This window comes from Thunnus albacares, chromosome 20 (assembly GCF_914725855.1).
Source record: "Thunnus albacares chromosome 20, fThuAlb1.1, whole genome shotgun sequence".
NCBI classification, from domain to species: Eukaryota; Metazoa; Chordata; class Actinopteri; order Scombriformes; family Scombridae; genus Thunnus; species Thunnus albacares.
In genome coordinates this window covers 15,763,849-15,790,010 of record NC_058125.1, presented here as the reverse complement: position 1 = coordinate 15,790,010, position 26,162 = coordinate 15,763,849, and the positions used below count along the sequence as shown (strand labels likewise).

At 39.1% G+C, this 26,162-nt stretch overlaps 1 protein-coding gene across 4 annotated transcripts in view; it reads left to right on the top strand.

Annotated features, from left to right (window-relative positions):
• The window catches only part of vti1a (vesicle transport through interaction with t-SNAREs 1A), a 119,752-nt gene that overhangs the window by 22,776 nt on the left and 70,814 nt on the right, over positions 1-26,162 (top strand). For all 4 annotated transcript variants that reach the window (XM_044337303.1, XM_044337306.1, XM_044337304.1 and 1 more), the window contains exons 4-5: positions 1,686-1,763; positions 13,825-13,909. In XM_044337303.1, the coding sequence (XP_044193238.1) occupies positions 1,686-1,763; positions 13,825-13,909 (163 nt within the window). The remainder of the gene's footprint in view (positions 1-1,685; positions 1,764-13,824; positions 13,910-26,162) is intronic.

Here is a 26,162-nt window from a genome sequence, read left to right as displayed (position 1 = left end):
ACATAGAAGGCGCTGTGCTCCTGTAGTATTTTTGTGTGAGTGGGGGCCAATGTTGTGTTTTATTTGAGTCGGAGCTGCCGATCTCCTCTTTTCCCCACAGTAGGCGTTCTGTGGTTAGCTTAGGTCCCTGTGGTTGAGTATTGTTTGGGTGCGCTCTTTATCTAATGGGTATTGTGGTCTGGGTCAATCAGGCCCTCCGTCTACTCTGTAATTACTCCAGGAAAACTGTGGCACTCACCATCACGATAATAACAGCCAAATCACATCAGCCATGACTTTCCACTCACTGCTCCAGATTATGAGGAGAGAGAAATAAGAAAAAGAAAGGAAAAAAAAAATCAACTGGCTCAATAGTGATTGTTTCCAAAGTTATTTCAATCAAGGAACTTGATATCACTCTTGAGGTTAGAATTGTCTTTTTCAAGTTTGGTTTGTGCTTCTCTCATGGAAGGTAGCTTCAAAGTGCTTCGTGCAATAGCTTCTTCAAACTTTTACTGATAATAGAAAGATAGTGGGGAAAGGATACTGCATATGAGGGGGAAAAAATGTCCCCACCAGGTGTTCCTTCACTGATTCCCTGTCTTTGTTTTATTTATTTAGAGTCGAGGACTAAGTAAATATAGAAAATAGAAAGAATTCATGTTGAGGAAAAAGTGATATTTTCATTCCTATGCTGTTGTTTGTCTTTGATTTTGCCCACCTCCTGCAGCCCACCTAGAAACCCTGTCAAGGCAGGGAGAGAAAGCGAAGGAGGCTTAGTAAACACTTTCTGTGTCTGCTGCTGGTGTGTATTTAGTTTAGAGGGCATGCCAAGAGGCTGTTTTTCCATGGGTCGGGTGTCTGTAAACAAGCGGTACAACGGCAGCCCACTCTTCCACAATCGGAGGTGGCACATTCTGAAGTGTGTATGAAATGTGTGTGTCTGAGTGTTTGTCTTTTGGGGGGGGGGGGGGGGGGGGGTTTATTTTTTTTTTGGACATGGCATTCCCTCTTATTCTAGCCTATCTGGAGACAGAGAAAGAGAGAGAGAGAGTGAGTTTGTGTGTGTGTGTGTATGTGAGGGAGAAAGAGAGAGAGGCAACCCCAAATCCGATGGGCCGCCAATGGGTGATGAATTATTCCCTGTCTGAGTCTCAGCATTGGTGTTATCACAGAGCCTGCCACTGCACTGGGATGACAGCAGTGACAGCCCCCAGAAAAGATTTAGCGCTGACAAGTGATACTTCCTCATAATACATCTCCCTGGCCCTCTCCCCTGTCCCCCTGTTCCACAGCCTCTTCATACAACACACAAGATGAGGTTTTTTTATCCCTCAACTTGTATTTGTTTAAGTGGGCAAGGTGGGGGGCTCTTTGCCACCACTTCTGTGGCACAAGTGCACTAGGTACAGTAGATCACCTTGGAAGGTGGCATGGGCAGAAACCCGGGTGTGCTTGTTGTCAGTACATGTGTTGTATCAGTACACTCACACAGAGACACACATATACACAACCTCCATGCGTATGACTCAGTTTGTCACCGAGTTCCATTAGGGGGCTCTCGTGCTTAAGGAATGCCTGTTGTGTTTTTGCATCAACAACAGTACTAAGCCATATTTCCCCACTTGTTTTCTCTTTTTGCTCTCCCCTCTTTCTCCCTTCTCTTCTTCTTTTTGTCCTTCTCCCTCATCCTCCTCCCCCTGCAGAAAAGGTCACGTATTGCCTACAGTGATGAGGTGCGCAACGAGCTCCTGGGGGATGACGCCAGCTCCTCGGAGAGCCAGGTGAGGTGCTAATCAGGGGCCCAGCCGACACCAGTGTGGGTGGCTGACTGGCCCCTAGGGTGAGGAGGTGGGCCCCTCATAGGGGCCATCGAGAGCTGAAACCACAGTATTGTCACCAAGTCATGCAGAAGGAACACTGTTTAATGCAAAGCTGGGCTGCCAGTGAGTGGGCTCAGGGCATGGGACCAGTGTCTGGCCAAAGCCAGATTGTGACCGGCGCACGCGCACACACACGCACACGCACACATACACATACACGCACACCTAAACACAAACACACAACCCAATCCAAATTTCAATCCAAAACCTCAGCTTCTCCACTCCAACCATCCCACAGCTGTTCTCCAGCCGGGTGTAGACTTAGGCCTATTATAGATACTCCATCAAGGTCCACACACACACACACACACACACACACACACACACACACAATTGCTAAATCTTGTTCCATCGTCTTTCTTTAAACTCCAAGGGTGGCGAACCTGCACAATGCAGATACTCAAAATGAATAAGGACATAGGTTCTTATATTGCTAACAAATTATACAAAACCCCCCTAAAAAGACTGAAATATTTTGGTGCAAAACCTCATAAAAATGATCCTTTAGCCCTGAAATATTTTTTATTTGATTGAGTTTCAGCCTTTGATCAAAAATGTCATATTCTTTTTACCGTCTTTATAGTTGGTTTATATCTATCAGCATATTCACAATTGATATATTGTTTATTAAAAGATGACTGATATTTTGTTTGAATATCAGTACAGCCTGTTGAAATCGAGGGATATAAACAACAGATAAATCCCACATTAGCAGTTTTCATTCATTGTCAGCAATGTCTACAAAAGATTCATTCACAGCAGTTATGAAAGTAGCAATGAAGAAGAAAAACAATTATCTTGAATTGTGATCTTAATTGCCCAAAATATGCCACATGTTCTTTTAAACTTAAGTTGTTTTGAATAAATGTAGAGATGCATCAAAACAGTGATACATCAACCAATTCAGCAAACAGCGTTTTAACATTTAAGACGCACTTACCTATTGCTCACCTGCACAGCTGCCACTCATACGCAGCCACTCTCAACTATGACCAAACGTCTTTTGACTAATTATATATTGCCTTTAGAATCGGCTGTCAACTTGCAGGGGTTATTGTGTCTCAAGGCACACACAATCACACACGCATGCAAATAAATACTTTGCATTTGCAAACGTGCACACTTGAAAAAGAAAAAAAAAGAGAAAGATGAATACTCACATGCATATTTGCACATTTAGTCCCCAAGTGCTTTATGGGAGTATATTTAGATGATTCACAGCTAAGCAAAGCTAAATAAAGTTGTCTGTTTTTTTTTTTTTTTTTTTTTTTTGAACATTTCCTTATTACCATTTCAATGATGACCCATGAACTACACATCTTAGAAACATATGTATCGCGAGCCAAGATGTGTAATTGATATGCATATTCCTGGCAAATTAGCGAGACACAAAAGTGACTCTGACATTTTATGCAGAAGTTGGAAGGAGATTTGCTGTCAGAAACGTCACGTTTGAGACTCTGATGGGTTCTATCAAAAATCAAGACAAGAAAAAGTAGCACATCTCATTTCAAATCCTATTTCTCTTTCATTAAAAATTGATCCAGAAATATTTAAAAGTAACATTTAAAAATCTAGAATTCACACATCTCAAAAGAAAATTGTTATAATAAAAAAAATGAATCTTTTTATTTTACATTCATATTACAGATTTTGGAAATGGCTGTTTTTATTGTTATAATTATTGTGTAAAAAAATATTAAATTGATTCTTGTTTTTAACAATAATTATCAAGTTTAATTTGATATTGTTTTGTGTCAAATGATAAAATGAAAAACAATAAAATGCTGAGTACTTTGAATCCATAAATGCACACATATCAGGAAATAGAGATAACTGAATATGATATGTAACTCACAACAGTATCCACAGCTTCATTCTCAATTTTCACTTCATATCTACATGATAATATAAATTATGAAATGTAAAATAATATTAAGAAAATCTCAAGTTATATAGTTTCCATATTTTACTGCACGGCATAAATTAAAGGAACAAAATATATTTACCTTAAAATTCTTTTGTAATTTTTGTCAAACCTGATGCGCTTAAAAAAAATGTATTTACTAAATAATACATTCCTTTTTCCATACTAGACATTATTTTAGTTTCCCAGATTTAATTTTCCAAAAAGACATGTCAGGAGATACCATGGCTTACCAGGACTCACTTTTAATGTTTTTAACACGTAAACTATTAATAATAAAATAGTGGAAAACACAGTAATAATCAGCAATTATAATGTCTGATGTAAAACTTTTAAAATGACAATTATATATCTCAAACACACATACACAAAGACATAGAAAGAGTTCATGCTGGGGGCAAAAGCAGAGTAAATAGATGATATACATTTTCCCTTTTTCTCCCAGGTGCTGTATTTACCTCATTTTCATTTTAAAACTTGTGGAGATAATACTTGTCTTGGTCTTGCTGTGAGTGGAGTACTCGGAACTTCAGGGTTTTTTATCTAACGAGACGGCGGTGATAGGAGAGGGGAAAAGATGGTGGGGGCTGGGGCAAGTCGGTCAATTTAATTCCTGACGATCTGAAAGAGGTCAGGATCATTTCATATAGCCCTGGCTGAGCAGATCATTACCAGTCACAAATCTGTTGGTTACATGGCAAGGATTTATAGCTAAGTAAATAGGGAACCGTCATAAGTTCTGAAAATGGCGTGTTGGCCCTGCGATAATGGCTAAAGGACGATTTAATAGAGTTCGGCATTTATTCGTTATCTGTATGCGGACAGAGACTGAATTGGCACTATCACTCGTTTTTTTAATAATGTGGTAGGCTACCATTGCACATTTTTTTTCTTTCTGTTTCCTCTGCATGCAACACACGCACAAATGCTGGTGCGCACACACGCGACAACACACACACACACACACACACACACACACACACACGGAGGCGCCACACACAAAGCAGCAAATGCACACACATTTTTCACACACGAACACTATACGGAATAGTTTCGATTTCAGTCACAGCAGAAGGCTTGGCCACAAGAGATTGTGCTGGTTTGAGCCGGCATGGACCAGATTTTACAGGCTACAAAGGAAGCAGATTACCACTTGTATCGAATTCCGTATTGGATAAAAAAAAATCTTTTGTTTGAAAAAAAAAAAAAAAAATTGCTGATTATCATAACAGAAAAATTGCAGCAGTGCAATTTTGAATACTGGCTGGCATCACAAAAACACAAGGAAAGGCGCTCATGCAGGAGTAATTATAACATTTACAATATTCTGTATTTACTGCTCTATATCTCTTGAGCAACGCGAGCATCGTTGGCCGCACTAAAGAATGGATGCCAAAGAAAAATAAAGCTAAACAGGAAGACAGTGGAAACACAGCTCAACATGGCTCTGGTATAGTTTTAACAAATCCTCCACGAGGACTTGCAATCAGTCAGGCAGCACAAATGAGCTAGAACAAGTTTTGTTTGGTTCCCATTGACTGATGGCAGAACTGGGGTGAGGGATCGCAGGATCTGCTGGGTTTGTTCAAGCCCCAAATAACCACCTCCACAGTGTAGTTTTAAACTTTGGCCTCTTTAATAATGCATTCTTAGTGGGGAGTTGTTGCTTAAGTTAGAAAAGACAGTTTCCACTCTCAAGTGTGTCTTGTTATTGCCGACATTTTCAAGGGCGAGAGCTCTTTAGAAAAACATGCAATTATACTTGTTTACCTCCCACATTTACAGATATTGACAATATTTTTATTTGCAATATAACAGTGAACCATTGTAGTCTTATTTTTTGATTGGTGGAAAAAGCAAAAATGATACAAGAACTATTTTTGAGATGCTGTAAAAATAACAGGAGGAAGTGCTGTGACAAATGCATGATTGTAATGTATGAAATACTTTATTTTTGTTTGGGTTTAATATAGTATACATTCATCCTGAATTCATTATTATATGACACATGTCTGTGAATATGTTTACTAGTGGTGGAATATTAATGGAGGAAACAAATTTATGCAGTACAGTATTGTTTTTTGTTGTTAAGGATTTTAGTATCTGATAGGTGCAAATGTTAAATGTTTGTTCTTTAATGTATTCTGGTCATAAGAGCTAGTAGAAGGAACTGATGCTTCATTTTATCCCCTTTGTCACTTTGTTTTGAATAATTCGAACATAAAGATGCCATTTTCCAACCCTCTCCCAGCTGTTTTTGTAACCTTAAAGTTAGTAATCAAGTTTGTGATTCAACATCTAAGAAGTCTCTCTTTTTTTATATGATACATGATAATTCTAGACTCACAAAATTCAAAAATAAACAGCACAAGTAATAGTTGCCCTGAGCCTCCCTTTAGATCTGCTAACCTTTTAATGTTGCCCAAGAAATGTGGCTTTAAGAAAAATCACCTCTAAAAGGCTTGCAAATCAGGAATTTGTCCTTCCCCTTTCTCTGCCAAAAAGTGTTGCATTCCCACGATAAGCCCCTTCTTCTCCTTCCTTCTCCTCCAACCCTCAGGCCAGGGATGCAACCTTTTTAATTGTGATTAGGCATAATTAATGACAAATGGGATTATTGCCTTCCCTCAAATGTCTGATTCGCTATCAGAGACGCAAGGTTTTCCCGGGACAGGGAATAGGAATAGGATTTTTTATTTACTTCACTTTAAATTTGCTATTCTCTTTCATCAAAAATGTATAGCTATGCTAAGATTCATTTTTCATGATCTGTGGCCGTCCCAATAATAATAAGCTGCACTGTATGTATATACAGTTGTAGCCTCACATGGCTTTCCATACATAATCTAAACAGCATCCACCTTTACTGAGATACATAAGCTACATAAAATATTGATAGCATATCAGCATTGATAAACAGTAGGACAAGTGGAGTGGCTCAGCATTTCTCAAACTCAGTTCCAAAGGGCACATATTTCTGTTTCTCCTTTTCCAGAGAATCCAGCAAAATGACAGATACAAAATATTTTTCCCTTAACATTTTAAACATACTGTAACTGTTGACTTTATTGGACTCATTTTTTTTTTCTTCTCTCTTGCTATATCAACTTCTGTGATGTGACTTCCTTGATAATGTTAGTTGATATTGCAAGTCGAGCAATCCATTTCCTCTCTTTGTTTATTGTGACAGCGCCAGGACTTGATCTTTGTTTGTTCAAAAAAGTCAGCCCGAGCGGCGTGTTTAGCTTCGTTTAATGTGTTTGTCTTGTGATTTCCAAATGCTAAACATGCAAACAGATAAATCGTCAAGGTTAATTCTCTACCCAGCCACATGACTGATCTTCCTCCTGCCATGTTTCTGCTTTTTATCTCTCCTTCACTCTCTCCATCTTTCTCTCTTCTCCCTTTTGCTCTCATGATGCAGTTGATAAAGTTACGTGAAGAGGTAAGTGCTTCTCTGCTCTGACAATTTAAATTCTGCTTTCCCACTGAAATTTCCATTTGCCCTCCTCTCTCCGGTAGAAAATTAAAATCAGCTCATTTGGACACTTTTTTGCATGTCTGATTGAACAGCTTAAAGGCCAAGTCAAAGATAATGAATTCACTGAAGGCCAGTTTCTCCAGTTTCTCCCTTAAATATAAGAAAGAGAAGATAAGATATTATTTCTGATACGCCTTTTTGAAGACAAATATTGGGAAATGAAGCTAAGCTCAGAGTAGCTTCAGTTATTGGGCCCAACACAGTTCGGAACTTGATCAACTTCTTAGTTTCAAGTGGGAACACCAGGCTGTAAAATCTGCTTTCACTTAATTTTCTTGAATGGGAGCAATTTTGTTCTGACTTTTTGTAATAAATGGGATTGAGGTGATCATTAGTGATATGATGTTTAGCCTGTACATGATAGGAGACTGTAGGGTATTTGGTGTTGTTTCGTTGTTCACCACTTCATCAACATCACCACCATTTCCAAAGATTACTGTTATCAATTCAAACCATTTTGATGTATTTCATTGTTCATCGTCTGTACCCTGCAATACAATGTACCCTACACAGTATGTAATGTAATGAAACTGCCATTGGTGTCATTGTCATCTCATATGTTAATGTTGGTGCCAAAAGATAATGAACATGAGTTCAAACAAACAAAAAACGTTAAGTGACTTGCTAATGACCGATGCTAAAACATAATTATGTTTTAGCAGATAGTTAGCAACAACACACAGCCAGTAGAAGAAGAATCATAGTCAGCTGTTTTACTTTTAGTTAAAATTCATTTTACTTTTCATAAAACTGTCTTGTGTCCAGCTTCATTAGCAACAGTTGGTATTTCTCTCTTCACTACTTCTTTCTCTGTCTTTGAGGTGGTAAACATAAGGCACTGATGTTGCAGTAAAGTTGTGGTTCCTTGAACTTTTATGTTGTTGTAGCATCTGTATTTGCTATAACTCTAATACATATGCTATAACCGAGCTGCTCTACTCTTAATTAAATACAAATCAACTTTGTAAATTGAATTCATCTTTTAGTAAAAAGTGTAATTATTGCAGCAAATATAATGTCGGGCTGCCATGACAACCTATCCATTTGTCATGTTTCTTTTAAGACTGTCTGACTTTTAAATGTATCTTCAACTCCTAACATCATTTAGATGAGTGATTTGGAAAGCAGCAGCATAATTTAAATCAATTTACTGAGCTTTCTTGAGTTAGGTAAAACAGTTTCATCGACTATATGTAGCATTTTGATGATTTAGACGTCTTAAACTTCAGCATTTGTGGTTTTAATGTCTACCAGTGTGAATAATATGTGAGCAAATGCCATTATACTTAAATAGTAATGTCAATTTTTAATAACTTTGTGCTGCTATGCAAGTAGTAAACACAGCAGTCACACAGTGTTTATAATAAACAGTAAGTAGCTGTTTCATTATATTATATGTCATATTTTAGAGAAAATGCATTTTCTTCTTATTGAGGCAGATTTTGTCAGTTTCTGTAGGTGACATTATATTGCTTGTCCTTTGAGACACGACTGAACGTGTCTTTGTAGGTGCACTTACAGTATGTGGTTAAATGTGCCTTTGAGTGAGACTATGTTCAAGAAGGTTTCTGCTGAAGCTGAGTAATTCAATTCCTATCAAAGCCTCTCCATTCACAGCTATCCATAATTTAGAGCACCATCCGTGCCCAGATGCCATGTTATCACGCTTTTTTCTTTTATTTAGCTGTACTTTTGTTTCCCCTTCTTCTTCCCACCTTTTTTGAGCATTTCCTCCTAGCCTGAGGGTCAGAAGACATCTTGAGTTAGCTCACCTGTCTACCCCTTTTGGAATGGCCCGATCTGTGTAATCGGGCTTGATTCTGCGCCCTCTTCGCCATTGCACTTCTCCATTGCAGTCTTTTACCCTCCTGCTCTTCCTGCATTTGAATCAAAGGCTGGCACAGCTTATACACACTTAAGCCTTGCTTTTAAAAAAACTATACTTTTTTTCTTCAGCTGAAAAACATGTTTAAATATTTAGCACCCATATTCACAGCTGTTTGACACTTGTAATTCCTCGTCTTACAAGTCCCAAACAAACGGCACAGAAGATCACACAGTCAGTCTGAATCACAGCTGTCATCATTATTCACTTTGACTCTCCCCCACCCTTATTGAAATAATAAGGAAATCATCTGAACTTTGGAAAATGGTGATAGTAACCGCCTGTGTTTGATATTGAAAAAAGGCAGGAGAGCGAAAAAAGAGGGGAGAGATTTCTTTTGAGCTACAGCTGCATTGTTCTGGGGCTCCCTGTTAATAACTTACAACTGAAGAGTGTTTCTTGACGCAAAAAAGCACAACAAAAAAACACCATTTTTGTGGTTCCTAAGAAGATCTTTGTTCAAAATGTAGGTGTCAGATGAAAAGGCATACATGCATAGGCAGAAATGTTAGGGTGTGGGGGTGGGGGGGTATGCACCAATGCACTCACAGATGCACAATATTTATCATATATTGTATTTAAATCCTTTGCTAGAAGGTTCCATGAGATGATCAGATATGATTTGATGAGATCCTTTGTTTTTCTTCAGTAGATAAATGACAGATCTGAATTGCAAGCCAGTATTTTAGCTTGACTAGATGTATATGCCTTATTCTGAGGGTTTCACAGTGGTTATATCAGAACCACAGGGGTCAAGCCTTGATATTGGACGTTGTAGCACAGTAGGAGCTGGCAGCCACTTTGCATTTCCCTCGACAAAAATGCTGACAGGGATGTCTTGGATTTTGCTTGCTAACTACAGTGTAAAATCTTAGCTGAACACTTCGATACATCTACATTTTTGTGGTTGTTGTGTGACAACTGCGTATTTGAACGACAAAGTGCTTTCCTGGAGAGTATGAGTCACCTGATTTCCCATTAAGTTTGAAGACGTAATCTCTACGTCAAGCCTCGATGGGGACTTCCTACAGTAACTGAAGTGTACTACTGTTTAGTTTTAATTACACATGCTCCTTTTCATTATTTTCCATGATATCATCCTGTGTTCATGGCTGGATTGTTTCATTATTAGGGCCATCACAGTGTGCCATTACTGGATTCTTAGTGGCTGAACTCTCACCCTTTCCCTCAGGTTCTGTCACCGTCAAACTCGGGGCGCATTATTCTAATGATCACACACACATATACACTGCCACTGCCACCACTACCCCCCCCCCCCCACCCCAGCTCCCTCCACCCAACCTCACACACCCACCCACACTCACCCTCCCCTCCCCCCGGCCCTAAAAGAAGACAGAACGAGGGAGAGAAGAGAGAGAGAGAAATTCAGGAGGAGAAAGCTTTGAAGTGGCTTTCCATCGCATAGAGTCTGCCGGCCGTCTCCCCGAGACGTGTCACCTTTGCCGAGAGGGAATAGGAAAATCACGTTTCGAATGGTAATGATAACATACTAATCACTTGAGCTCTTTGAAGAACCCAGGGAGTGCGCTACTCTGTCAGTATCCCTGGCTGCCTCATGCTCCCAGGCATACACAGGCACTGCAGCCATGGTCTAGGTGTATTAGCTTAAGCATTGCATGTCAATACATCCCCTCCATCTCAGCTGATCCATAGGGGCTCATTATAGCCCAAGCTTGGTATCCATTTTCTCCCATGTGCACACTGCCACCATCTCCACTGGTGGCACTACCACTTCCACACCCATGTAACCCCTCCATGAAACCTCCTACCACACCCTTTACCAAAAACACACCATACCTTGCATCCAGTCCCACTCACCATGTTCTCATTGCTTTCCTCCTACCGGCAGCCCATTTTACCATCCATCCACCCACCCACCCATTCTCTCATCCCTCCATCCTCCCCCTGCCCTCCCTTTAACTATTAAAAAGTATCTCTGCAATTTTAAATGACATCTGTCAGCGGCGCGAAGAAAAAGGAAGCGAGGGAAAAAAAAGAGTTCAGAGGGAGTTTTTGCCTCCCTGCTCTTTTCCCATCCCTCTTATTGTCAAACTTTGAAAAGTGTGTCGTTGACTTATTTTTTTTCTCTCCATGTTTTTCATTTCCTCTGAGTGATTAGCGGGTACATATTTTGACAGCCTAACCAAAACTAGAGATTTCACTTCTCCCCCTGTCCCCCTCGCTCATGTGTTGGGCATAAACCCTTGTCAGAGAGGCGGTTGTCATTTATCGAGTTGTTTTTGAGTGTCAAATGTGTTACATTTGATCAGATTCTTAACATAGCATATTAGAAAGGGCATCAAAACCAACAACGTTCAAGTAAACATTTAAGTCGTCCATGTTTATGCTGTTTATGATCCTCTCCACTGAAGGCAGTGTGGTTTAAATGAAAGCTGGGTCTTCATTTGGACTTGCAGATAAAGTGTGTAGCAACAGTGGACAATATGGGGGTGTATTTTTAGTTTTAAGGTATGTTTTGCATTAGATAGATGTGTGAAACTTTGCACTGAATGTAGATTAATAATGTACTTACACATTGCCTGTATGATGGCAGTGACTTTCTAATGTTCTATGGACAATATACACTGCAGTTAGTCTTTTGAATGTACCTATATGTCACCTATTTGTAAAAAGGTGAAAGTAGTCTAGTCAGTATTAGCCAATTACCAAGATTTAGTTTGGAAAATAAATAAAATCTGCTTGAAGCAACCGTCATGGTGAAATAAATTTGTGCATAAAATGATACAAGTATAACATTTTTTATCCCAGTGTTGCTTGAAGCAAAGTATGATCAACTCGCTTGCAACACAGTGCATCAAAGTCTTCTAATGAGAGCCATAGTTTATTAGTTTTTTGGACGGGTGTTAAAAAACATATAATCCCAGAAACACAGAATTAAACTTAATGCAGGTGTACGAGATTCACCACGAAACAGTCAACAGTTACAGGTTACGGATAACTGTACCATCGTTGACATGAGAACACACCTGAGAAGTGGAGGGGAACATCCGGTATCTCCAATATCTGTTATCTAAAACCAGGCAGTTTAATGCAACCATGACCAAAGCAAGCAGGATCAGTCATAGTTAGTGAGCCTCTCTTGTACTATGATTAAAAAAAAAAAGTAATATTGAAGACATTAAAGAAGGTATTCCCTTCTATGAATGTTCTATTTTCTCAAAAAATAATTGCCAGGTCTCATTTACAAATTGACTAACTGTAGCTGTTAGTTGAGATGAAACGGGGGTCCCTTCCAGAGAGCCAGTGGAAAGAATTATAGGAAAATACTTGGGACATTGTCAAGTGACCTCAACTAAGGATTGACAAGCATTTTTGTCTCAGTAAGAGTGAAAAGCCATCATCCTGCCTTTTGTGTGAATGTAGCATTGTTTCCTGATTATTCATTTTATATACAAATAAGAAAACAAAATTGACTGATTCAAAGTGTTTAAGGAGCCAAGACAATACCAAATCATTTACCTGTGCCCTTCTCTGTATATACTGTATGTATATAATATACAGCACATATATCTGTTAATACTTTGTGCAGTAATTGTATACTTAAACACAATGAAATAAAATCCTTAGGGTAGATTCCTATGTTTTAGAGCCCCAAGGTGGAACTCAAGGCCATCAGTCAACAGATCAGATCTTTTCTTGCCTTGCTTGTCAGACATGAATTGTTAAGCTAAAGAAGAACCCAAGACCGCAGGTTTTCTTGGTATCTTAGGAACTGCCATCAATTGATATGCGTACACATGATATTAGAGCCCTAGCTATCACCTTGATACTCACAAACATCCACTTTGAAAAAATGATCAAATTGCCTATTTAATTATTTATAAAACACATCTTTTCTTGATATGCTCTCTGAACTCCTGCTTTCAATGGGCAACCTTGTCATGTTGATAGCTGTGAATGAGCCAAGGGGGGCTGAAGTAAATCATGCATCATGAATTACTGTTGTGGTCCACTAATGTGGATAAACTAGAAGAAGAAAAGGAATTAAGCTTATGATAGTTATTACACCTCTGCAGTAATATTTATTATTATTCCCCCATCAGGTGGCAGAATATTTAAAAAATAATCTACAATTAAGGGGATAATGTTGATTTTTTTTTTTTTTTTTTTTTCCCACTGAATTTTTTTCTTAAATTTCTCCTCCACTTTCAAGCCATTATCTGGACAGGATGTTTTCAACTTAAATGTTATTTTCTCTTAAATGCCTCCACCTCCCTCCCTTAACTTTCCTCTGTGTGCAGAAGAAGGTTGAGCTCTGAAACAATATGAGGAGGCAACAAACCTCAAAGTAACTCTTGTTTTTATGTCCAAGATGAGGCAGCAACACCTCTTATATTGTCAGCCGCAACATGCATATGCTTGATATTCCATCAGCATATAACACATTGTCATCCATGAAGGTTATTGCCAACCTGGCTGTATTATGTTGTCGCTGTGGATGTGGTCTGTCTGTTTAGGTGACAGTGTTGATGTGTTTCTTTGAAATGGGTCCCAGCCCTCTCAATCAATTTTTTTTTTGTGTTTGTTTCTCTGGCTTTATTTTATTTTTTTTCTCTATTTGTTGCAGAGAGCGCATCTGTTGGACAACACAGAGAAGCTGGAAAGGTCATCACGGAGACTGGAGGCCGGCTACCAGATAGCAGTAGAAACTGGTACGTATTCTGTTTTGGATTGGGTTGGGGAAGAAGTGGGGTGGTGTTGGGCGGGGGTTCAAGATAGTGGTGAGGATGAGTGAGCGACAGCAAATTGTCTTGCTCATATGTGAGGTGGGTGGAAATGTGTGTTTGGGTGTGTGTTTGGAGGGGGGTGGGGGGGGTGGTGGGGGGGGTCAAAAAAAAAAAAAACCTCTTTCCTTGACGCCTGATGACATTTTCGGGAGCACATCAAAGGCGAGCCAGGGAGGGAGAGAGAGAGGTGTACAGGCGACAGATCGAGCGCCGCTTCTCCTTGCTCTGCTCCCGAAGAAAATTCATGCATCGCTATGGCTGTGTGTTGTATGTGTGCGTGTGTGTTGGGTGGGTGGTGGTGTGTTTTTTTTTTTTTTTTTTTTTTTTTTTTTTTACACAAACAGACAGGGGGTCTATGAAAATAAACAACGTCAGCTTTCCTCCTGAAGTTCTTAATTCAGGAGTGCAGCAGGAAGGGAAAAAAAACACCATAATATCGCTTTCTAAATAAAACACTCAAAAAAAACACACAAACTCTTTTTTTTCCCTCATTATCAAGGTTGGTTTTTATCTTAAAATAGGAAAAAAAACTCATTTGGACCTTAAATAGATTTAACCAGTTAGCATATTTTTTTTTTTCCTGTCTTCCTTCCTGACAGTCACCACATTATTGAGGCGCAGTGTATTCCTCAGAGATGTATCAAAGCTCATTCTTGAAGTATCAACCAGCTTTCTGTGGCTTCCGTTGTAGTTTTGAAAAAGTTTGTCAATTTACACTATAATCGCGGGGTGGCTGGTGTGTGCGACATCGACAGATTTAATAATTCAAGTCAAGGAAGGTTCGCACGCAGACCACCAGCTTTTGATGTTCCCTGTAACTTGCATTTACAAATTTATAAATACAATCTGCATTCTCTGCTTAAAAATGTGGATTCACACGTCTCAGATGATCCTGCCGTGTTTCTCCACCGTGTCAAATTCTACGAAAGCCAACAGATTTTTTTAATTCTACCCAGTTGTAATCTTTCAGTAGAGTGGCTCGTTTTGATGTCGTGCCTCACAGCTCGGTTGGTGTTAAAGAAGTCGGCCATGGCTTAACAGTGTTCAGTACCTCCTGGGCCCAGCCGTTTCTCCTGCTGTAGTCGGCCACATGCCCCTTGACCCGGTGTCACTGGTGGCTGTCTCATCCACTGTGTGCGCGGCTGGCTAAGAACAATGCTCGTTTATCCTGCCTTGGTCCCACACACTTGGCTTGGTCCACACCAACTGTGGGGTGTGTTTGTGGTTTGGTGGGGAAGCTTCGCCCCGCGTGTTTAATCCGTGACCCCTTCCTTTACTCTGCTGTCGATACCAACCGTCCGCTCAGATGCACAACCTGAAATGGCAATGTCTCCGGGTCAAACACAGAATGCATCTGCACAAAGAACGTAGATACACAGAAAATATGCAGTCCTCCACCAGACTAATTACTATATATGCCAATCTCTCAAATTCAACAAACACTCTGGGCACAAACATCAGGTAGCCATATTTATCCACTGGGTTTATAAGGTTTGACAGGGTTCACCATCTGATCCCAAAGTCAGTTTGGTCTTTAATTTAGTGTTGTTCAACCATGTCAAACTATATATTTACTCTCGTGGTCCCAGAACGGATCGTCACAACACTTCTCAGACATCTTCATGAAATCCTGCACGATTTAGATCATAGTCCTGCTATAGTTGTTAGAGTATTGAGACACAGTACACTAAGGACTTAGATTTGTTTCTTTCCAAACACTAAATTGTTTACTTTTATAATCCAACAAAGGCTCCATTTATTGCAGTTGCTTTTCTTTCACACCATCAAATACAAAATAATGAAATAAAAATCCAAGAAGTGCACTCCACTTTATTCATGCACTTTATGAAAATGGCATTGGCAATGGTTGAAGAATACGCTTTGAGTTTTCAAACACAGAGGTGTGCCATCCATAGACGTTAAACAAGAATAGTTAGAGCGTTAAGTGTTTCTCCAATCAGACACTCTCTAGTCGTACTGTAAATACTTTCCTTGCCACAAACCTCAACTCTCCCTAGACATCTAAGCTGTACTTTTTACGCAGAGCAGTTTAGCGTCGTTATTTTTGCAGTAATTCAAAGTAGCATTCTCCATCCGCAATGACACAGTAGCCCATAAGAACTGTAATTGACCAATGGGGGAAGTGGAACTAAAAGAGATTTTATTTCAAAGAGATAGATCCTGAACAAAGAAATGGCGTAGGAACTCAGCTTTGCCCCCTTTCTCTTCAGCGTCGACAATATATCTCTTAATGACCAGGAACAAAAAAAGCCAGGATGCTTCTAGGTCACGTTTAAGGGAAAAAGAGGGCTCTTAGTTCTAAGAAAAGATGAATCTTCACGCAGTACCATTTTATCAGATTTTAGCATTTTTTTTCCCCAACCATTCTCAATGTCTCCAGTGTATTTAGCGAAAACAAAGGGTTGCCAAAAGCAGTGAGAGCCCACAGAGGGATATAGAGGAGACTCTTTGGACATGCAGAGCTATTTACCACACGCACCCTCAAGAACCAGGGTCCTCTGTTTGTCTCATAAATAAAGTATAGAACTTCATTAGTGAAGAGCACCGACTTAAAAGCCCAGGCATAGCAACAAGCAGACATGGGGGTTAGCCCAGTTAAAGAGGGCCCTAAATAAAGAGGGAGGGCATGCAGTTAGCCAATTTAAAGACATTTGAGTCAGGGGCATTTGAAATACCCAAATGTGGAGGCTTGACTGATGTTAAATCAAAGACATGCCAGATTTTAGTCCTTCCCTCCGCAGTTGAAAGTATTTTGAATGATTTATGATTGCTTGTTTAGAAATAGATTGCATGTCAGAAAAGACATCTAAGTTGCAGTGATTAGCTGTTCCACCTTTTTGATTATTATTCGTTGAAAGGGTAGAGAGTTGAGCCTAACATATTGATTGACATTTGTACAAGACGTAGCTTTGTTAAAAATGTTCCAACAAACCATTGATAATACTAATGGATGATAATAAAAATTCACTGTTTTGCTTACAGACATAACTAATGAATTAATAGCCTCAAATTAAGCTTATTATGTTGCTATAAATGTGCAATTATTTTAGAATATTAATAATAATCGGAAACTTAAAGTAAACACTGAACTTGAATTATGGGCTCATTGTATCAGAAATAGTTTTATGTGTGCTGGAAGCCACTGTTGTTTGCTTGCAGAGACATGACTAAAGCAAGTATAATGCAATTCAATTTTTTTTAAATGTAATTTTAACATGTAATGTAAAGCTTTTAAATTGTACAATTATGATCCCCAGTTACTACAAATCCATCTCAGAGGCAATATTTAAAAAATGTAAAACTGGAATAAATAAACCGGGTAAATGTGGAGTGAATTTACTTTGAAAATCCATCCCTCTTTATACTTGTTCAGTTGACACAAATAACTTAGCAATGCCAGCAAAATGAGCTGCTGAAACAAAGAAACGGACAGACAAAAGCTACTCTGCATTTTAAAGGTGGCCAGCAAGAGGCTGAGAACACTTCTTAGGCGAGTGTTCTTGGTGTTTAGGGGCCTGTAATCAATCCTGCAAAATGAAAACAGCTCATTAGGGATTGATTTCAGTCCCGTTTAGATAAGCAGAAAGGGTCGGGGCCCGGCCCCTGGGAGCCCCAGCCTAGCCCAAAGTTCACGCCATGCCAGGTAGAGAGCAGCACCGCAGGCTATCAACTTTATTAGGATGGAGATAAGCTGATTAGACCTTGTCAATCAAAGGTGCCAGTGACTCAATCATGATCCAGGGGACTTTCTTTCTGTCTCTCCCCTTTTCTCTCTCTTCCCACTCTCACAATCTCCCTCTCTTTTTTTGTGATAAATCATTGAAGCGACCAACAAAGTGGCAGCCATCGCTGGGCTAAGCTAAGCAGCCCTGCAGTTGTCACCAAGGCAGACGCGTGAGGACCCTGTGATGATGTGACGACTATATTAAAGAGTACATCAATTTGTTTTAGAGCAGTTTGATTTTCAGCTGCAGTGGTATTAAAAGAGAGGGGGGAAAAAAGAGGGGAGGGCGAGCATGTCGGCGTCATCGAACATGATTCCAGTGGCAGAGCAAGGGGTGCTGGGACAGCAAGAAATAAATAGATAAATGACAAAGTGACGAGAAATAAATAAATATGTTTTTGTAAACATAAAAAAAATCTTCATGGCTCCCTTTTGAAGCAGAGTGTGGCTTTGAGTCTTGCTGAGAGTCCATGGGCGCTGGAGTGGCCCAGTAACACAGCGCACGTTTGTCCCGACTCTCTATCTCTCCCCCTCCATCTTCGTCTCTTTCTCTTTTTCTCTCCCACTCGCTTTATTTCTCCCTGTTCTCTCTAAAGATCAGACTCGATGATTCTTTTGGTGCGGGGCCACCAAAGTGGTGCTCGATCCTCAAATCCATAAGCAAACACTTAGCAAATGACATAATCGGTTACATTTATGAATGCCAAGTGATATTTTAAGCGGAGGTTATTATTAGTTTTTAACAGATTTTAATATTCACAGTATTTGGTTAATCCGAAGATATATAGGGTCTAATTTTTAATTATGTAATCATGTTAATCAGACATATATTTCTACAAATTAAAAAGTGGGGAAAAAAAGCTTGTATTGGAATGGATATTTTTTGAAATTGTACCAGTTGGAGTAAATGTAATCCTTATTACTAATTTATTTTTAAAACAAAATAGTGGGTTTTTTTTTTAGTTAATTCTAATACCTTTGAACATATTAATTTTAAATGTGTATTATTTATTTAAGTTTGTGTCACCTGCTAATACCACCAGCAATTTAATATTTTCAGTCACTGCATGAATGATTTGTAGAATTATATACCGTATATATGCTATGTAAATCTTTTTATTAACAAGTAGCTGAATCCTTTCTCACTTCTTTTTTTTAGTTTATTCTTTCTGTTCTACAATGTAGTTTGAATATTTTAAGGATCTCTTTTTCATTTCTCTTTTTAAAAGGACAGTTTGCTAAAGTGGATTTCCTTGAGGTATAGCATAATAAATCACTTTTTTGTAGGCTGATACAATCGGCATGTTGTATTGTGTTCAAAAAGAATATGAAGTTATTTGATAATTGTTTGATTAATGGTGCCGAGAGCTAGGACTTAAATATTTCACAGCTTGAGTTTTCAGCTGAGGAGAAAGGAGGCCTTTTTAAAAAAAAAAAATACGATTTAAAGGAAAAGTGTGTTTTTTCTTTAGCTATTTAAAAGGAAAATAATTATTAAAAACACTCCTAAAATTTAGCTTGAAACGATATTTCCTAAATATATATGCTTCAACGCATAACATCTCGCTCTCAGAAAATCTAGCCGTGGGTGAGCTGTTTATCGGTAAACCCCTGGTGGATGAAAGGCGTAGCAATAATGATTTTTTCTCTCCTAATCGCACCTTGTCAGCAAGGCGTCTTATCGTGGAGAGGAAAATGACACCGATCCTATCGAAGAGCCTGGAGTCCGAGTCGGCGGCGTGTGTCCCCCCCAATCATGGCCGGCCGTGGCCCAGCCATATCTAGCGCCGCCACAAACGGCGAGCGACGCTTTTTTCATGTGGACTTCAAAAACGTTGCGAGTCATTAAAATTGCACCCGCGTTCGGCAGCGGGGATCAGCCGCTCTGGAGCGAAAATGGGATGTGGGAAGAGGAGACTCGCTAAATGTGTTAATTCCATCCTCACATGTTTACGGCTTAATTTTAATCTGTTTGAGGGAGGAGGAGGGGTGGAGGGGCGATTGGAAAGGGGGGCGGGAGGGGCAATGAGAAAGCCTCGCACTGCAATAAATCGCCATTATCTTTGACACCCTAGGACTCAGCTGTTCCAGGGATTTAGGGGTCCACTGGCAACAGTGTATATCGTAGTGCATGAAAACACTGTTTACGCTTGAACTGTGGTAGCTAAGGTGCAATCACCAGTTTCAGGCTGCACAGACAAAAGGCCTTACATGCACAATGGCCAGCTAGCATACGGACCCTCAATGGAAGAGCTGAACCAACAGACTCGAGTATGTGTTTGTGTGTGTGCCTGTTTCCGTGTGTGTGTGTGTGTGTGTGTGGGCAAGTCTGTGTTTCACTGTGTATCGACAGGTGTTGTCGCAAAAATCCAAATCACAATATTAGCTTAACTTAAGTGGATCTGAGAAGATGGCAATGAGTGAGATGTTTGTGTAAAATTAAATGAACCTCACACACCAGATAAATGCTTATCAAAATTTCCCGACTGAATAATAACGCTTAATTTAGGTCCACAATCTGCTACAGCTATCCTCCTCGTGTCCCACTATTAGGTCTGCACAAAGTGCTAGCTAGCATTAATAAAATTAGGAGAAAATCTAATAATTAGACCTTTAGTCAGTTATTAGCTTCAACAAGGCTCTCAACATAATGAGACTCTTGGAAGTAATGATCTGACTAGAGAGCTCATTGGAGCTTTCAGGCTTAGTAAAACATGAGACAACATTGCTAAGAGAAACGTTGGTTTTCCATTTTGAAATTATGCTCCCATTGTTAAATTAAATTTAAACTTTAAAAACTTTAAGATTGATTTTAAATTCCAGCAAGAATTCAGCACGGACTTAATCAAACATTTAATATTTTAAGATAAAGCTTTAATCCATAACTTCCTGCACATTTCAACCACCGCAAACTACAGCCTCACCTCTTTGTTGCTGTCATGCAGTGAAAATGTCATAGACTGACCAGGCAACATTAAGTCAAATACATTGTTTACACAAGTGATGAAGTTGGATAACATTGGCATTTTTTTTTAGTGGTCAAGTGTAAGCTGACAACTAGATCAACATAAGCCCCTGAGCATAATAAATCCTATTTTTTGTTTTTCACCACACTCCAATACAGTATAGATAAATTTAGTAACAATATATAGTATTAAATTTAAAAAAGGCTGCTGATTTCAGCTTTAAATAATGCAGCGTCATAATAGTAGTAACCTTGAATTAAGCAATTTTGACACAGTTTGTAAATCGGTCTGTATTGTTGATCAAACCTCATTAAAATCATTTATTGATATAATCTAATCCTTATCTGAAGATACGAAAGACCTTCCAATTGCTAGATAGTGGTATGCCACTATATCTTAAAAGACACCTTAGTCCCAACCTTAAATCAGATTTTTTTTTTTTTTTCTATTTTTAGGTTACAATAACTAAAAAGATACCCCCTGCCTTCTTGCATGCAGAAGAAAAAGTGTAGTGTTGACCTCTGGCTGACACAGAGAAAGCTGAGGGAGGGAGGGGGGGATGGAGAAAAAGAAAGCAGCAGAAAGAGCGACAGAGAGCTAAGACAACAACTGTGAAGAGTTGCATAGGGTTAAAGAAAAACTGTTTCAGAAGGAAATGGGAGACAAAAGCGAGGACTCGGAGCCCCCATGGGCGCTTTAAAGAGCCGCTTCATCTGAGGCGCTGAAATATTAAAAACGGAAAGGAAGAACCAAAAAAAAAAAAAAAAAAAAACTTTAAATAGTGAAATAAAGTAAAGGAGTGATAGTAAGAGAGAATTGTGCCACCTTGTCACCCGAGGACGTATATCAGAAATATTAATTCGGAGATGAGAATGACGCACTGGATGACAAGAGGATTGATGTCAGTTAAAATCCTAAAAGGAGTAAAAAAAAAAATGGAGAGACATTTATCAGAGTGTGGATAGGCAACTGTACAGGAATAAGAGATGGAGATGTTGGGAGGTGGATCACTATATTCAAAACAGCTGCTAATGTTCTTTTTAAAAAAAAACATTTTATACTAGTTTACCAGCTCAAAAAAAAAATCCCCAGGCTTTTATTTGACCAGTAACCTTCCTTACATGTGTTCTCATTTACAATGTACTGTAGTAAAGTGACAACCATCTTTATTTGAAAAAAAGAGGAAAGAGGCAAGCTACTACAAAGCACTTGAGTAATGACAACTGAGTCAAACTACCATTAGCAGTGTATCTTCACAGTGAGTCTTCTGTCAAGCTGGCAGACATAACTGTGCTTTTTTAAAAAAAAAATGCAGATTCAACTGAGTTTTAAGGAATAAAATTGCAAGGGGAAAGTACTGCTATTAGTACACTTGTCAGTGTTTCCCCTTTTGCTCTGCTCATGTAAAACGGCAATGTTGATAGTTGTTACGGATAAAATCTGTTAGTAGCCACGTACCTGTCATGCGTCATGACGTCAGCACTAATACCCTTTTTTACAGTACACGTTTAAAATAGATTATATTACTATGTTTAGATCTTATAACAACATTCATTTGATTTAATTCCCTCCTAATTAATTAATTTTATTTGTCTGCATTTAAGTGAAAACAGATCAAATCATTCAGTATCATATTGAGAACAGTGTAAAATCTGATAGATGTTAAGAACTAATATCCAGTTCATCTATGACTGTCACCCAATAGAAACCATAAGCCAGTGCACTTCATAGTGACCCTAATGGCACAAGAATGAACTCTGGTTTTCAAACATTGTATCTTTTGAAATTGTACTCATAGCACAGTTGAAATTATGTGTCAGATTTATCAGTAGTAAGCAGGCAGTCATAAGGTAAAGTTAGTAATAGTAGCTTGCTACCCAGCTTACTGCTGATGCCATTTGAATGTAAGTAGTCTGCCATCATTCACTTATCTGCATGAAAGTTGGTCTAAAAAATACTTAAATACATGGAAATAAGTAAAGCATATTTTTTTACTTAAATACTGTCTTCACTAAAACATGGAATACGTGAGGTTTTTAAATAAATGCATCCTTTCTTGCCCTCACTTTAAGTTTATAATTGTATGTATTCCTGCCTTTCAGTTTTCTCCTAATGGCTTTCACTTTTAACAGTTTTTTTTTTTTTTTTTTTTTGCATAAAATGGATTTATCTGTTTATTTTGTCCTCTCAAGTAACCAATGACTTATACATTTTCATTTAATATATAACTTAATCTAGTACTATGCCACAGCACTTTAGGAAAAGCTATGTGCAATCACATTGAGATTTTTATATTAATATTTTGTTGTTTTATATTTCCATATTTATAATTAAATAATTATACTTTATAATTGTTGTAGATGATGGCAATAACAATACTCATATTACATCTGTTAATATGTTATGTATATAATATGTTTCAGTGCATGAGATTATAGGCTCTGAGTATAGTTTTACATAAGTTATTAGTAGATAATTTTGAAAGTAACTTTCCCAGCTGGGGACTGCATCCAAAGGTCTGTGAGGAAACAGCCCAACAGCAACACTGGCTCTTTTTAGCTTAAGATGGTGTAGCTGGTGCTTTGTTGTCAGAGTCATTTAGTAAACGCACTGTGTGTCAGTTCTCGTGTAGTCACACAGATGTTTCTCAGTCGCGCAGATAGAGACCCTGTAGCCTTACGTCTGCAAACTATGTGACACCTTTTGTGTAACAGTAAACAAGTCTCGTACTTTTAAATTACTTGGTCTAAATCTAAAAAAGTACAACTGCTCATGATCCCTGAAACAGTAAGTGTTGGCTTGAGCCTTGAGGAAAATATTTGATCCTGTGTTAGAAAACCATATAGGGCTAAATGCAGTCATTAGCGCTTTATTAATCTGCATCTTCTGTAGACGTACCCCGAGCCTCCCACCCTGCAAGACACACAATTATACTGCACAAACACAGTGAAGCACATTAGCCATCTCCGTCTGTCCTTGCTCCTCTTTTCCTCAATGGTAGCCCCAAGGAGCGCACCCCCCCTCCCCTGTCAAAGGAGCTTCCTCCTTGGCTGTCCTGTGCCCATCAGACAGGGTGCCCGCCCGTTTAAGACACCCAGGGAACATGAAACAGAGCCGGGCCGAGATGTCAGCTGGTTGCCCCATCTGCCAGTCAGTGGGATGGTAAAGCTTTTGTCCTGGGGGGTAACCTTAGGAGTGCTCTGCGTGCTACTCAAGCGTGTTTGTGTGCACACACGCGTGCGTGTTGCTATGGACGGGAGTCTCTGCATCACAGTTTTGAGCAAAGCTAGCCACAAACAACATGCTGACATTGTCCTTTCAATTTATGGGTGACTTGTTTGCACATACAGGATTGTCACATTTTGACCAAACTGACCAAAATTTTAATGTAGATCTGTTGTCTGATCAGGGCAAAATAACTGCTGTGTTTATCACAACATTTTTGAAAAGCAGAGATTTCAAGGGAATATAAAGTGTAGGTCTCAAAGAATTGTCCTCTGCTGGATTGAAGTTAATTGGTCTCATTTCAGATCTCCTCACTTCTTATGGAAACCACAGTTGGTAGAGCACTCGTCAGAATTTTAAATTGCCTGCAACTTGTCTCTATCCTCTCCCCGTTCCCCTGTTAAATAACATAACCTTGACAGTACAAACAGTTTGACTCCCATATAAATGAACCAAGGTACTGACTGGATGGAGGCTGGCCGGCTGGTTGAATCCAAAGCACAATTCCACTCGTGCATTCTATCTTTTGGTAGATAGGCCGCGCCCTTGAGCTGCTGTAGGAGGGAGGCGCCGCTTGTTCTCACTCTGTAAGAAGGTGCTGAAAGGGGGCCTCTGTGCACGCACAAATGCACGCACATAATCCTTTGGACGGGTCTATGTGAGCCCAAGAGTTCCTAAAAAGAGAATGCATGCAGACAGCATGAACTTATTTATTTACCACTGAGTTATGCTTTTGTAGTTGTGCCTGTCAAGGATATCAGCACAAGTTAATATGTGTGCTTTTGTGTGTGTGCGTCTGCATGTGTGTGTCTTCTAGTAATATGTGCATGTTACACGTGCTTTGCACCTCACTCGTTTCAGCCTCAGATAAAATGTGATTTATAACAACAAAGTCATCCCTTTCCTGTGCTGTAATCATTTTTAGTCAACTTTGACTGTTGACTGCCATGTAGAAAGCTTCCCTTAAGTGGTCGACATAGTCCCCATGCTCACATCAGTCAGTCTCACCGCATGATGTATGTGGTGGTAGTCCTGAAGGGCTGATGTATGCACAGCTCTGCACCGGCAAGTCCTCCCTGAGCACATGTATGATCTTGGGTTACTCAATCATCAATCAAGGCCAACTGCAGCGTACTGTACTGTCGCCCATCTTTTAAAGTGTAGTTGTGAAGGACTGGATAAGATGGCCTAAGGGACACTTTCCTTGGTCTGGCCCATCTCAGGTTTGATGTGAATATGTGCGTAGTTATGACTACACACAGAACACAGTTGATGAATTGATGTAGACTTTTTTGGTTAAGGCCACCTGATAGTATGGATGTGGATATCAGTATTTTATTTTTTGTGATTTATTATTTTTTGCTCTAATTCTGATCATTTGCAACTTTGCGTAATCTTGGAACAGGAAATTAACATTAACAGGAAATAAAAAGCATCATTTTACAAAGTAAAAAGCAAAAATTTTAATGTAATATTTTAGATGTATTATGTTATTGCTACATAGTGACTATTAGATGTAACATTAGATGGAAGTATGACATGTTCCACTCTTTATCTCCTACCAAACTGTATTTTAAATCATTCTTCATTAGTGAGAGGAAATGCAGTTGTCTGTAAAGAGAACAATGCAAAATCTTTTGTAGATAATTCATCGGTCAAACATTTCTGCCAAACTAACTTATCTATCCATAATGAGACTTACCTGGAATTGCAAAGCCTAAATTTCAGACATTTATGGACAGAGAGAGCCAACATAGAAGGCAGTGTGAGAAAACAGTGCCAGAGAATCAAAAAGAAATATACAGTACATTCACTTTCTCCACAAAACTACACTGCATTCATTATATTATCCAGAATGGACATTCAGAACCATACGATATTGCAGTGATAGAGTTGCATGCCAATTTTCCTGTGTGCTTGAAGTGAGGTATTGTGCTATTTTAATGAGCTGTTTAGACTAGTGGCCGGTTGCATTTGGGCTGTAACAACCAGCTCAGTGAATAATTGTTATTGCCTCTTAAAGGCCAGATGTATGGAATTCATGCAAATTTAGAGCAAAGGGAAAATGTGTGTGTGAGAGTGTCTTGGAATAATTGTATTCCAGATGTCCTTCTTTCATGTGAACCACACAAACACGCGCATGCACACACACACACACACACACTGAAAGAACAGAACAGATGATGGTGATGATGATTAAGATCTTAAGCATATGGAGATACTGTGTTGTTTTAGTGTTTGT